Source organism: Dipteris shenzhenensis, chromosome 30 (assembly GCF_047967505.1).
Source record: "Dipteris shenzhenensis isolate YYH24624 ecotype China chromosome 30, Dip_SZ_1.0, whole genome shotgun sequence".
Taxonomy (NCBI): Eukaryota; Viridiplantae; Streptophyta; class Polypodiopsida; order Gleicheniales; family Dipteridaceae; genus Dipteris; species Dipteris shenzhenensis.
Genome location: NC_141625.1, coordinates 40883593 through 40898448, shown reverse-complemented (window position 1 = coordinate 40898448; position 14856 = coordinate 40883593). Strand labels below are relative to the sequence as shown.

General features: G+C 40.5%; 1 protein-coding gene across 1 annotated transcript; it reads right to left on the bottom strand.

Moving 5' to 3' along the window:
- Nucleotides 1-11655: 11655 nt before the first annotated feature.
- Nucleotides 11656-13543, bottom strand: LOC147882123 (cytochrome P450 71A4-like). Its single transcript, XM_087402017.1, has 2 exons — nt 12603-13543; nt 11656-12516 (listed from the first exon to the last, which is right to left on the bottom strand). The coding sequence occupies exons 1-2, from the start codon at nt 13506-13508 to the stop codon at nt 11917-11919; spliced, it is 1506 nt and encodes a 501-aa protein (XP_087258143.1). The 5' UTR covers nt 13509-13543; the 3' UTR covers nt 11656-11916.
- Between the last annotated feature and the right edge of the window lie 1313 nt (nt 13544-14856).

The following is a 14856-nucleotide window of genomic DNA, read 5'->3' as shown; positions in this document are numbered from 1 at the left end:
AATGCAGATGCCATCTAAGGGCTCAACCCAAAGATCTCTATCTGGTCCATGTCAAATGCATGTGGAAAATCTAAATCTAGCATTGGGGGGATGCGTGAAATGTCAAACATCTTCAAAACAATCCCCTCACTATTTACTACAATCAAGGAACAAACAGGTGTTTCCCCTCTTCCTTGGCTTGCAACTCTACCAAGTGATCAAGATGATGCTAGAGCATAACCTGTACTTGCCAGATGTGTGCTCTTTAGGGGGGACCTACGTTACTCAAGTGTACTTATTAAGTTCGGTCCAATGCAATAAGCATTGTCACTATGCTTAGTATTTATAAATGAAAGAATCTTTCAAGTCACCTCATCTCCATTGGTTGGATTAAAAATTTCCTATTTCCTTTTTTGATTGTACATATTCTTTCAAAATTTAGAATCATGTATGAGCTACCCTTAAGTCTACAATGGCTCAAAATTGACGATGCATTTTTGTCAAGACCTATTGTTTTGACATGCTTTGTAGCAGAACCAATGTCTGTCTCTTGAATTTTTTTCCAAATATGTGGACAAAAAAATATTTCCTAGGGATGATGGTGGACGAATGTTTTCCTTGGGCATTCTGTGTAGGTTATGGCCTTTTGTATGATAGTTGACTCTACCATAGTAAGCACAATAGTAGATTAAATGAAGAAAAGCCTCATAGGTTTTGCTCCATTTCTTAAGGAGGAAATTGATGTTGATCCATGACATTATAGACAGTTCTAAATGAGATTTCTTCTTTGCTTGTGTTTGATCCATTACTATTTTTTCTCTCTTTCCTATTTATTGGTGTCCTTAATTGGTTAAGTTTATATAGAGTATTAATGGATTGAATATATTTTTTATTATTTAGAATGACAACTACAGATAGAGACAATTGTTTTGCCCAATTTTTAAGTTTCATAAATTTGAAAATATAGTGATTAATTGATCAGTGGCGCATTACATACACTATATATTTGATCTAAACAAATTCTCTATGTTTTTTATAATTGATACTTTATTTTCCCTTGACTCCCCATCCTACAACTCCCTTGATCATGGCTATGGCTGGTGGAGTGTTGTAGGATGGAGAGCCAAGGCAAAAAATGGATCCCATGACTTGGGTAGCATTATGAAGGAGCATTGAGGTTGCAACAGAAGATTCATCACAGGGGTGAAAGGGGGCTTGCAGAGCATGGAAGGGGGTAGGAGAGGGATTTTCCTGGGTGTGGTGAATTGTTTCTTTTCCCTTAAGGCCTTTATATAGCTAGCCTTACCGCCCTCCCACTCTTTTCCACTTTGTTTCTTATGTCAGTTTGTGTGACTTTGGGTGCCTATCATTGCTAAGAGCATGCAATCCACTCGCTCGATTTTACTCATAGCCCAACCTAGCGTAGGTGATCATATACATCATCGTCTAGCCATGTCATGTGATTAGATGATTGCCATGGGAGAATTTCTCAGTCATTGGATCCAAGATCATAATAATTCAATGGGATGAGAGGGAAGGAGAGGTGGCACATGCACCCAGCTTGCTGGTAGTCCAGCTTAGCATAGGCAGTCATATACATCATCGTCTAGCCATGACGTGCGATTAGATTGGTTGCCATGGGAGAATTTCTCGGACATCGAAAAATTCTAACGGTCTGATATGTTCTTACACTCTAATTTTAGCTTAATGCCAATCTGAGTGTGCGAATTAGATGGTCCCTCATGCAAAGTCATTGTTATTACAATCTGATTCTGACTCAATGCTAATATGAGCCTATGAACTAGATGGCCCTTCATGCAAAGTCATTGTTATTATAGTGAACTACCTTGAAGAAAGGCAAGATCAAAATAGGACATCATATTAGCATTGAGTCTGTTTATCTCATTGTAATTAATAATAATAGTTCTCGGTCATAAGAATGAGAACTATTGTTATTATAGTCTTAGAATGAGAACTATTGTTATTACCGTTTGATGAATTGATTGAATGCTGATATAAGCTTGTGAACTAGATGGTCTCCCATGAAATGTCATCATTAGTATAGTTTAATTCCAGCTTAATGCTAATCTAAGCTTGTGAATTAGATGGTCGCCCATGCACAATCATTGTTATTACAGTCTGATTCCAACTGAATGCTAATCTAAACCTATTAATTAGATGGTCTGTCATGCACAGTTATTGTCACTAAAACTAGGACGGTGGTTATTTGGGATTTACATTTTCTCTTGTTTGGGATTTATTGATTGGGATTTACTAAAACAAGTGTAGTGGTTGTTTGGGATTATACTAAAGGTTATATTTTGTGGGGATTGTAGTTAATCCTAAATCAATAAAAATGCATTTCCTTGATAGTGCCTACCTCCTCTAGCCTTAACTATCCTACAACTAACCTATCATGTTCATCAATGTAATGTATGCGGAATCTATCAGTACACGAGTCTTCAAAGATGGCAAAGATCTCACTAGATTACATCGTTGAGCATGTCAAGATGACTTGATTTGATAGATTAGAATATGTGAAATAGGTCTCGAGTGAAGGAACAATAAAGGAACAACGATGCAAAGCCACAACATCAATGACATTTTTGGTGGTCCTTGTCCTGAGCTTGATGAAGCCATTTGTTCTGCCACTTCATGAAGTCAACTAAAGAAAGGAAAGATCAAAACAAGACATCATATTTGAGTCGGTTCATCAGACTGTAATAACAATAGTTCTCGGTCATAAGAATGAGAACTATTGTTATTATAGTCTGATGAACCGACTGAATGCTAGTCTAAGCTTGTAAACTAGATGGTCCCCCATGCAAAGTCATTGTTATTACAGTTTGATTCTAGCTTTTAGCTTGTGAATTAGATGGTCCCTCATGCACAATCATTGTTATAACAGTCTGATTCCGACTGAATGCTAATATGAACCTATGAATTAGATGGTCCCTCATACATAATCATTGTCACTAAAATAAGCGTGGTGGTTGTTTGGGATTAGTATAGTATTTGGTATTTACATTTTTCCTTGTTTGGGATTTACTAAAACGAGCATGGTGGTTGTTTGGGATTTACTAAAGGTTATATTTTGGGGGGGTTGTATTTAAATGCATTTCCTTGCCAGTGCCTACCTCCTCTAGCCTTAACTATCATACCACTAACTTGTCATAGTGTAATGTGTGGGGAATCTCGGTACACTACGGGTCTTCAAAGATGGAAAAGATCTCACTGGATTACATCATTGAGTGTGTTAAGATGACTTGATTTGATAGATTAGAATATGTGAATAATTACAGCTTGGATAGCAGGAGAGCAAACTAGTTTAAAAACTTGATAGGTCTCAAGTGAAGGAATAGCAAAGGAACAAAGATGGAAAGCCAGTAGCAATGACATTTTTTATCCCACTTGTCTTGAGTTTGATGAAGCCATTTTTAATGCTGCCTGTCCTGAGCTTGATGAAGTGAATTGAAGAAAGGCATGATCAAAACAAGACATCAGATTAGCATTGAGTCGGTTCATCAGACTGTAATAACAATAGTTCTCAGTCAGAAGAATAAGAACTATTGTTATTACAGTCTGATGAACCGACTTAATGCTAATCTAAGCTTGTGAACTAGACGGTCTCCCATGCAAAGTCATTATTATTATAGTCTGATTTCAGCTCAATGCTAATCTGAGCCTGTGAACTAGATGTTCCCTCATGCACCATCATTGTTATTACAGTCTGATTCCAACTAAATGCTAATATGAACCTATGAATTAGATGGTCCCTCATGCACAATCATTGTCCCTAAAATAAGCGTGGTGGTTGTTTGGGATTAGTATTGTATTTGGTATTTACATTTTCTCTTGTTTTGGATTTATTGATTGGGATTTACTAAAACAAGCGTGGTGGTTGTTTGGGATTTACTAAAGGTTATATTTTGTGGGGGTTGCAATTAATCCTAAACCAATGAAAATGCATTTCCTTGCCAGTGCCTACCTCCTCTTGCCAGTGCCTATCATACAACTAACTTGTCATATTCATCAATGTTATGTGTAGGGAATCTATCAGTACATGGGTCTTCAAAGATGGCAAAAATCTCACTGGATTACATTGTTGGGCATGTCAAGATGGTTTTATTTGATTGATTAGAATATGTGAACAATTACATCTTGGATAGCAGGAGAGCAAACTCTTTCGAGTGAAGGAATAGAGATGGAAAGCCACAGTAGTAATGATATTTTTTGTGCCGCTTGTCCTGAGCTTGATAAAGCCATTTTACAAGGGGTCCCTCAGCAACCCAAGATAATCATAGATGAGATTGATTGCTTGGAGGTGGAACGTATAGTTTCCAGGAGTGTCATTCAAAAGATGGTCATATTGAAGGAGGAACTGTGGGAAGGCCTTCAATACTATAAGAACCCACAGTTTGCAAAGTATGTTGCTGAAGGCTCCCACTGTGTGAAGTGTCGAGCCCTTGTGCTTGAATCCTTGTGTAAATATAAAGTCCTTCAAAGATCTTGGACTTGATCTCTTGGAATCTTGGATATATATTACCCGTCGGGACTTTTTTAGTGGCTGACCACCCCTCTAATACAGTCGGCTTTTCATTGTTGTGCATATCACATACAGTCATTTGCTTGATTCTTCTATGACTGATGCTAATCTTCTTGCTGACTCACAGGAGTCCAAGTCAGTGCAACGCACACACCATTTCTACATTTAACACAGATTTCATTAATTTTGGACTCATATGTCTACTTTTGGACTAATCCCAAAAATCCCTTCAAATGAAAAGTTTACTTTATGAAAATCTCATTTGAGAATCAAAAGTTCCCTTTTTGGCACTGTCATTTCCACATACTAAATTTCACAATCTATCTCTATAGTAGTGCACTAATAATGCAAAAACTTTGATTTAGTCCTACTTTTGTACTTCTTGTTTTTAACAATCCTATTCATGTTTTTAAAAAATCACGAGTTTTTCAATTAAATTCATGAAAAAACACTTTCAAAATAAAGACTTATTAATATAATTTAATCGAAAATAATGCACTTAAAATTTAATGTAGAAAACTATAATACTCTTGTAGTTTTAAAAAAATTAAAGGTTAAAATTATCAAGAGACATGGAAGACTCTTTTGTGATCCAAAAATAGTAATAGCTATGCGTGCAATTTTACATTGTCATATGTTTACAAGAAATATTGCTCTCGATGAGTCTTTGTACAAAGGAATCTGACATGCACCCTTTTCAATAATTCAATTTTGCCTTTACAATGTGTTAAGTACAAAATGGGTGATCTTGACATTTGCTTGTTTGAATGTTCGATTCATTGTCACTTGTTGCTTGGGTGCCATCCTCATTCACTCTCATTTGACCACCATCATCTCGAGTCTTTATTGATTCTTGAATCGTATTGTTATGGGCATTCTTCATTTGTGCTATCTCCTTCTACTTCCTCCTTAGTGAGCTTCTTCAAAAACTTCGTAATGTGCAAAATAATTGGTAGCAGTATTCTTATTTTTTCTTCTACATCATACGCCATGTGCTTCTTTGTTTTCTTTGTCCTTGATTTCTAGGATACTATGATTGTCTTTGTGGAAATCTCTGAAATTGCTTCATGGTTTGGGACCCATTCCTTTTTCAGACAACTAGTATACAGTGTACTGTTACCCTAGTTCTCCTTCCTACCTCTTGGCTCATACCATAGTGTTGTAAATGTTGTAGCTTTCCCCTGGTCATCCATGCTCTCATCCACCACTTTTACAACCCAAAACTTCACATTCTCATGTTCATTATTCGATGGTCGAACTGCAACAAAACAATGGATGTCCACGTCTACTTCTGGCATAAACTCTCTCTTTTTGGTCCACAATATGGACGTTGGAGTAGCGATTCAAAAGAGATCAAATGATGGGAGCAAGTTGTAACCAACATTTGACCAAAATAAAGCCTGTTTTGCCTTAACATCATCTTCTCGCATTTTCTCAAGGTCCTTTATCAATTGATAGGTCTTCTTAATTACAACAACAGTGTGTTCCTTCCAAGAGGGATTCGAGTTGGGAAATCTGCGAGAAGCATTTCCTCTTTGTATATGTAATAAAAGATTTTCAGCCTTCTACTTCACCTTTGGATATCTCGTTGAATTCTTTATATAGGAGCCCATGTTGAATGCATTTCTTTGCTTGGAATTAAAGTTATGAGACACCAAGGTTCTTCAGGTTCCCATGTTCTATCATAAGAATAGTGTAAACTCACCAAAAATGGCTACACCCAAGCAAACATTGACCCATCCGGTTTCAATTCTTGATAGGGGTTGACATACTATTGAGGAAATTCTAATCCTCCATGATACCCCTGAGCTCCCAATCCCATTCCAACAATCATGCTAGTTCAACAACTCTAACTTTTAGACTTAGAACTACAATATGAGTTTGAGCCAAACTACCCCATCTAATACATGAAAGGTGCAGATGGCCTTGTTCTCAAATTGAGTAAGACCTAGTACTACATCCTAATACCAATTAATTGCATTGGATTGTTGGTAAATCCAATGAATAGAAAACTATCCATATAGATGAATCCTAAACATATTTAAGCTATGTGTAGAGACTCTAGAGTTGGGCATGCATGCATGGATTGTCCAAAGAAAAAAGAAGTAAAAATTAAAGTAGATATAATTGGCATTGAAAATATAATTTGGCAATGCAAAGTGTGGTGTCCCAATCGGTGCTTGTGGTACAAGGAGGCAAAAAGATGTAGCTCAACAAAAATTATCTCTTGGTTAAAGAGCAATGAACTCAAGAGGTAAATAAGCCTTACCCACCCCATAATAGAGTGAGGAAACACCAAGCACATCAACGCTAGTATGGAGCAAGAAGAAAAAGAAGTCTACCCCTGTGCAAAAAGTCAAAAAGCTTAGTTATAGGGAAATTGGTACAGAAAAACAAGAACAATTCAAGGAAAATAAAGTAGAAGTGGGAGAGGCTAGGGTACCGATTCCACCTTGTACATAGAACACCGATTAAACATATCCCCAACCAAAGGGTGATGGATCTATGCCTACAAAAATCCTTATTGGAACACACTACACTAGCAACTAATTAGCTACCCACTCATGACCCCAATTTGGAACCCTATTGAGAAACTACCCTACAATGTGGGAAAGCTTCAAGGGATGGATTGAAGCTTGCACAAGATTCCCCACAACTAGAAGAAAAAGATAAGGATATTTTGAATCTTGCACAAGGTTCCCCGCAACTAGAAGAAAAAGATAAGGATATTTTGATGAGATTTAGTGATAGGGATGGCTATTAAGGATGGTTTAAATTGCACCATACCATACCATAAGGGAATAGGGGTCAAATTGCACCATACCTTATGGTATGTGTAGATTGCACCATACCATAAGGGAATAGGGGTCAAAATCTAACTCGAACCCTAAGGGGTTTGCGTATGTACTCATGTTTATGTTCAATAAAACTTAGTTTATTATTCATAATGTATAGTTGCATATCTTGTGCACTCCCTTCTCTCCCCCCAATCCTCCAACATGGTATCATATCCACTCATTCTCTATCTCACTATGAGAGTGCAATCCGTTTCTCAATCAAGGCACAAGCCCTTACTTCATCAAGCATTAGCCCTAGTGCAACCCCTTGTTCCTAAGGCACCTTCTTCATATGTCATGCTCATCTTGTATGGCTTCTCCTTGTGTTTGATTTGAGTTGAATTCTATTGATTCTATCCTTTGGAGCTCTAGTTATCATTATTTGGGTGCTTATGTTCTTTAACAAAGGTGGCTATTTTTCTTTGTGAAGTTTTTGTAGCTTTCATTTTCATGAGAGAACTTCTAAGTTTTTCTACTATTTTTCTACTCCTCTTTTGTCCCTCTGGGTTCTATGTCCTAAACTTTTCCATTATGGTAGTAAAATTTTCCATTATGGTAGTAAGGTTCTCCATTTTTGGCAGTAGGGTCCTCCTTTTAGACCAACCATCTACAATAAGGTCCATCAGCTATACAAGAAAATGCATAAGGAGAGTCAAGTGACTCTATGGCAACAAAGAAAACACAAAGAAAGACAAGTATTAGGAAGAGAAAAATAAAAGGAAACAATGACGATGTGAGAAAGGAAACACATTAAAGACTACACAAATCAAACAATTAGCCCCAACTCAAAGTAGCAAATGACTATAAAGAAAGAAAGGTAGCCTCAAAGAAAATGGTTGCATCAACACACAACTACAGTGGCAACTCAACTAGGTAACTACAACAACAAACGTGCAATCCATACTTAGAAGCATGCAATACTACAAGATCAACAAGCAACGTAGACACTACATGGACAAGTAGCTCAGCCAATCAAATGTTATGGGGATTCAAGGACACACATTAAGTAGCAGAAGACCCATAGAAAAAACTCAGAAAAAATCAACTTTGAAAGATTTTCATTCGTTCCTTTTAGAAAGAATTTCCATTCTTCTGAGAGTGATTTCCATCTATGAGAGATTGAGAGAAGAGTGAATTTTGGTTTGGATCGAAAAGCTTCCAATTTCGTCATTTGGAGCTTCAGATATCTTTGTTTGAGTTCTTGAGTTCATTCTTTGAGAGGTTCCTTGAGTAATTTCTTGAGTGTTTTAGGAGAAAGAGAATCTGTTCTCTGATTTCTTTGGCGAAAGAGACCTTTGAGGGTTCTGAGAGTTCCTCTTTTATGAGATAAATTTGCATAGTTCTCTAAGGTCTCTTTAAGCTCATGTGAGGGAGAGAGAAGCCCCCTTAAAAAACTCACGTCTACCTCCAACATCTACCTCTCCAATAGTCAAAAGATGCACGGGCTCCTCCAGTGCTCCAACAAACTCGCTATTGAAGGTTCCAAGCTGGAGCTATTGAACTAGAACAACATGTCTTAACTGCCTTGCTGATAACATATTCGATTAGAGGTGATCCCTTGCAAATGGCGCCTCCATTGCTGCAGCTCATAGCCTCTACGGACAACCGCAGCAAGGAGCTTCTCCAACCCGGCTTCCATGAGCCCTTAAGCTCCTTGCCAAGAGATCCTCCTCACAGCATCGCCTATGCTTAGCCGCCTCTCTAATTGACTTCTTGCAGAGAAATAACAACGCACACGACATCATCTACAACTAGCCACAATCCAACCCGCATGCAACACAGCCCATCTAGATGCAAAAGGCAATCAAGCCTGATGCTCCATGTCCAACAACTCCATTTGCCACTATCTGAGCGGGTGACTCCATTTGTAGAGCACCAGCCTTCATAGACAACTCCATTAAGCACCTCCTCCTTCAATGTTTCTCTAGCAACTGCAGCTCCACAACCTCTACTCTAGAGGTGACTTAACCGGTGACTTTCTCGTGCTTCCTACAACTAAGGTGACTTGCACAGCTCCTAAGCGAAATGGCTTTCAAAGCCATAGTTTCAGCCACAGCCACGAAGTTCGTCAAGCCGATTCTACTCTCATGAATCGTTTGGCAAGCAATCGGACCCGAGCAGGTAGACGAGCCCTCAACAAGCACATCAGCACCGCGACTTGGCCAATCCTTGTGCCAAAGAAAAGAAAATCTCATGCTCAGGTAGTAGCTCTACTGCATCTATGAAACAACTCCACAGGCGCCCTCGATGAAAATCCAACTAGCTAATAGAATCTTAACAGATTCCAGTGGCACCTCTAAGGAATATACTAGCCTACCCTTATCCTTAGATTGACACGTGGCATATCACAACCTATCCTCACCCACCAGGGTCCACCCAACTCTGGACTTGGTCATTAATGTGTTGAGATATGGTGCCATGAGCACATATTAGAGGCTAAGGTATGGTATAGGAATGTATTAAAATAGACACCTTAGAATGTGGACTACATGATGTGGAGATGTGGATCAAGGATATCCACAAGGAGAGATGTGGATGAGAGGATCCCACAAGTGTTGACTATTCTAAGGGCACTCTCTATATAAGAGGCCTATCATGTATCATTGAATAGAAGAGAAATGTGGACTACATGATGTGGAGATGTGGATCAAGGATATCCACAAGGAGAGATGTGGATGAGAGGATCCCACAAGTGTTGACTATTCTAAGGGCACTCTCTATATAAGAGGCCTATCATGTATCGTTGAATAGAAGAGAAATGCACATTCACTCAAGATTCTGTTTATGAGTCTAAGCTAATCTATCTTGAAACCTACTTGACTTAAGGTACATGTCACGAGCACTCTCTTCATCATGTTTACACATAGGTTCCATCCACCTTAGAGCACTCCATAGATCCAGAGGCACACGTTTTGACATGGTATCAGAGCATACGTTTAGATCTCCTAGTTTAGCTCATTAGTAGTTCACTAGGATTGCTCCCATTCCTAGATTAGTTTTAGAATGTAAGATTAGTTTTAGATCTCGAGAGTTCTTCATTTAGAGAGTTCAGTTCATTGTGAGCTTGAGTCTTCCTTATTCCGTGAGAGAGAGAGTCCCTTGAGTATTTTCTTTGAGAGATATATTGTGTGTGAGAGAGTTTCTTAAAGTGAGAGTTCTTGTGAGGTTCATTCTTCCTGAGTGGTCCTTTGGCTCATTGAGAGAGAAAGATATCTCTATTCTTCTTCTCTAAGAGAAAGAGAGGGAGATACTCTGAAGGCTACGACCTACAGTTATGAGTTGCATCTACCTAAAGCTACACAGTCAATAGTCTCAGCTCTCTGAGCTTCAAAGGCTCTAGTAGACGCTCCATCAGTGCCTTCAATGAGAAGCTCCAACAAGAAGCTCTACCACAGCCTCCTAGAGTCACGAGCTCACTGGCCTCTCCATCAACTAACAAAAGCAAAGAGCCGTAGCCTCCAAATGGCTCGAATGACAGGTCTTCACATAGCCGCAACGAATTATCTGGTAGCCCGTATGTGCCAGGCTCCCACACAAAGGATTAGCTGCATCCACATACAACGATCTCTTGGCTCCACACAACCCGTTCCATCTCCACAGTTGCAGCCTTCCGGTACAACGGCCGATAGCCCTCCTACTAGCCATGAGCAAAGATATGGCTTTGAAAGAACAACAAATATCTATACTCACATTTATAGGATAAAACCTTTCTTCTCTCGAGTTGTTGTGTTTACAAGGGAAATAGATATAGCCATAGGCTGCATTTGCTACTAGAATCTACATTTGGGTGCATTCTTAGGAGAAAAATATAATTGAATCTAGAGTAGAAATGAAGGTAATTGTTCGTTGACAGGTAGTGGGAAAGGTTTAGGAAACCCATTTTGCTTGATTCTCTTTTGCTTGTGTCTTCTCTTAAATATACTTCTGCTACAATATGAACATTAATCAGAATAAGTAAAATCACTAATACTTGTTGGATGCCTATACTAGGTCCAAACTATGTGTTGGATGCTTACATAGGTAACTACCATATGATCTAGTCTTACCACAACCCAAGTGTTGAATGTTTGACTGTGTTTTATGCCCCTAATTCTTAGCATACAATGCGATGGGGGTAAGATCATTGGAAAAGACAAGATACATGTTGCAACTTAGCTACATGTTGCAAGGGGAAAGTGGACTTAATTACACACATATGCACACATTTTTAAAAAAAAAAGTGAAATCCATGTAGCTTTATATTACAAGAAGACCGCGAAAGGAGAGATCGGCCAATACAAAATCAAAAAATCTCAGTGTAAGACAAGTAGACAGCAAGTGCTGAACAGACAAGCAATCATAGAGTGATTGCTTGAGTGACATGCGAAAATAAAAGAACATACATAGAGAGTACACACACACACTTAGAGGAAGGAGTCAAGGACAGTTATAGGCAAAGACCTTTAAAACAATACATACCTGATAGAGAGAGAGAAAAAGACACAAAGAGGAAGGACAAATTACACACAACGAGAGAGAGAGAGAGAGAGAAACTACACACGACGACCCTTGTTATTAGGGGAGTCTTGGGGTGGGGAGTGCACGGAGAGGACGAGCGAGGGTCAAAACGGGTTCGATCTTTTCGGACATGTCGAAGTCTGGAGCGAGACTCCAATCAAACGTGTGGACGAGATTGGCAATGGCGAGTGGCACAAGAAGCAGAGCTAATGGCATGCCAGGGCAGCGCCGCCTGCCGGAGCCAAACGGCAGGAGGTTGTAGTCATGCCCGCTCTCATCCACGGGTCTCCCCACAAACCTCGATGGGACAAACTCCTCAGCTCTTTCCCACAAAGATTCGTCCCTCGCTATCGCCCACACGTTCACGAACACGCTCGCCCCTGCAGGGATCTCGTACCCCGCGGCCTCACATGCCTCCTGTGCTCTATGTCCCAGCATTGTCGTCGCTGGTGGATGCAGCCTTAACACCTCCTTCACCACAGCTTGCAAATATGGTAGCTCCTCCAGATCGCACTCTTGCAGTAGCCTCTTCCCTCCTCCCGCCGCCGCATCCGTTTCCTCCTGCACCTTCTTCAACTCGTCCGGATGCCGTAGTAGCTCCGCCATCGCCCATTCCACCGCTACGCTCATCGTATCGATCCCACCCACGAACATATCCTAGCATGACGTGACGGTGATAATAAGTACCCTAAACAACGTAACCACTCAGATCTCTTATGCAAGCTTGCCAAACTTATAATTACCACGAGAAGGGACTTGATCGAATCCAGTGCCTCTGTTGTTTCCTGCCCTCCCTTCTTCTCCAACAACACGTCCAGAAAATCTTGCGTCGACTTTCTTGCTCCATCACTCCTTAAATGGTCTTTTACGATCGTGTTCAAAAAGCCGTCCAAGCGCTGACGAACTCGACGCATGCGACGCTTGGTTAGCACGTCCAGCCATCCCAACCAGGGGACGTAGTCTCCTATCAGTATAGAAAGCAATAGAGTATTGAAATCGTGCAACACGTCGTGCAGCTCGCTGCCCGCGCCAGTCTCCCAGTTCACCAACGCTGTCGAGAGAGCGAGACGCGACATGATATTGCCGGCCATCGTAGCCACACATTTGCCCAATTCGACGTATCCTTCGCCTTTCCTAGCCTTGCGCTCTATATGCTCGATCATACCAGCAACCTCCTCGTACCTCACATGTTGGTAGGCTTGAAGCCTTTTTTTTGTGAAGAGCTCCAAGCTGAAGAGCTTCCGGGCCTCCCTCCAGTTCGGGCCGTTGCGTGCGAAAGCAATACCATTCGCTTGTCCATACATCAAAACCTCAGGCATTTCTGAAAGCGGACGATCACAAAAGTTTTTGTCGTGAATCTGCAAGAATTCTTTAGCGAGCGAAGGGGAGGATACGATCAGGACCGGGAAAGAGCCTAGGTGCAGGGAGAAGATGGGCCCGTATTGGCGGGAGAGACGAGCGTAGGTGCGATGAAGAGTGGCCGAGTGAGCTGCGAGGAGGGGCAGGTTGCCGAGGAGTGGCCAAGGTCGAGGGCCTGGAGGAAGCTTTGATTTGCAGTATAATGCGGACTGGTGAAGGGACAAGCAGAGGAAGATGAGCAAGGTGGCGAGGACGAGAGAGATGGCGCTCCACAAGAGAGGAAGCTCCATAGCTGCGTTATCTTGAAAGGAGAGAGTGGAACTACTTGCATGCATACATCCTCTTTTCTTTTATTTATAATACAGGGAGGCATGCATGAATGCCTTAGTCTTTGGATTCGAGGGGCGAACGCGTATGTGTCACACATTGCCTTTAGAGCCAATCGGTCTCACCGTCCTTGGTACTACCATAGAGGAGTTCGAAATCACTACGGCAAAAGAGACATGTGTTAGAAAGAAGGAGGGGATCCCACTAAGGCCATGCCTTTTGGAATGCCACAATAACTCTAGGGGGTGTTGAGAAATGTGGTGTGATTGGTAGAGTGGATTGTGTAAACAAATTGATCACATGTGTACTAGAAAAAGATGATGTTGATCTTGTACTCTAGATAGATGAGTGAAAGAGACTAGAGAAAAGAGGTGAAAGAGGTAGGTGTGTGTGTGTGGTGGTGGTGGATGGATCATTGAATAAAAGTAGGACGGAGCATTAATAAAAGTGAGGCTAAGACGGGAGAATTCATTATAGAGCAGTTAAGTAGATGCATTGAAGATATTGCTCCTGACAATATTATTCAGCTGATTACTGATAATGCCAAGAATTGTCGAAAGGCTGGGAAAATTATAAATTGTAGATATCAGCGTATTTGGGCATCGCCATGCTTGTGCTACTGTCTGGATTTAGTCTTGGAGGATTGGTACAAAACAGCTGAGACAATCTTCTTCAAAGTTATTGTGGATGAGGCACAAAAGGTCATGTTGTACTTTCTTAACCATGAGCAACTACTTGGCATATTCAGGACTAAACAACCTGTGAGTCACCCGCTAGAGCTTCTAAAAAGCGAGGTGAAATGTGCTTTGGCACAAACTATATAATGATAGAGTAGTTGGTAAAGCAGTAGGCCCTTGTAACGAAGACACTATTCAGTGCAGAAGCGGTAGATTGGATAGCCGAGGCACACTCAAACAACTCTTGTAATAGTGAATTTGAAGACCTAAAGGCGTTGGTTAATAACCTAGGATTTTGGAACAGGGTATCCGATGCAGTGGAAGCTATGAAGCCAATTTGGTTTACAATCCATAGGTTGGATGTGAAAGGACCAAGCATGGGAAGTGCTTATATAGCATGGTGGACTGCTGAGAGGGATGTTTTGAAGGAAGATGCGAGGCCCGCCAAAGGTGGGTATAGCATGACTAAACGAAATTTGCTACAAAAGATGGTGCAAAAACGATGGAATCAAGATCATAACTCTCTACACTATGCCGCCCATATATTAGATCCGCAATGGTAGGAATATTGCACAAAAACTGATGTTTAGATAATGCAGTCGTGGCATGATCTTCTTGGACGTTTCTTTAAGGA

Coding starts and splice junctions, on each gene's coding strand:
- LOC147882123 (XM_087402017.1), bottom strand. CDS start 13,508: ATGGAGCTTCCTCTCTTGTGGAGCGCCATCTCTCTCGTCCTCGCCACC. Junction 12,517..12,602: donor CGATCAAGTCCCTTCTCGTG/GTAATTATAAGT, acceptor ACGTCATGCTAG/GATATGTTCGTGGGTGGGAT.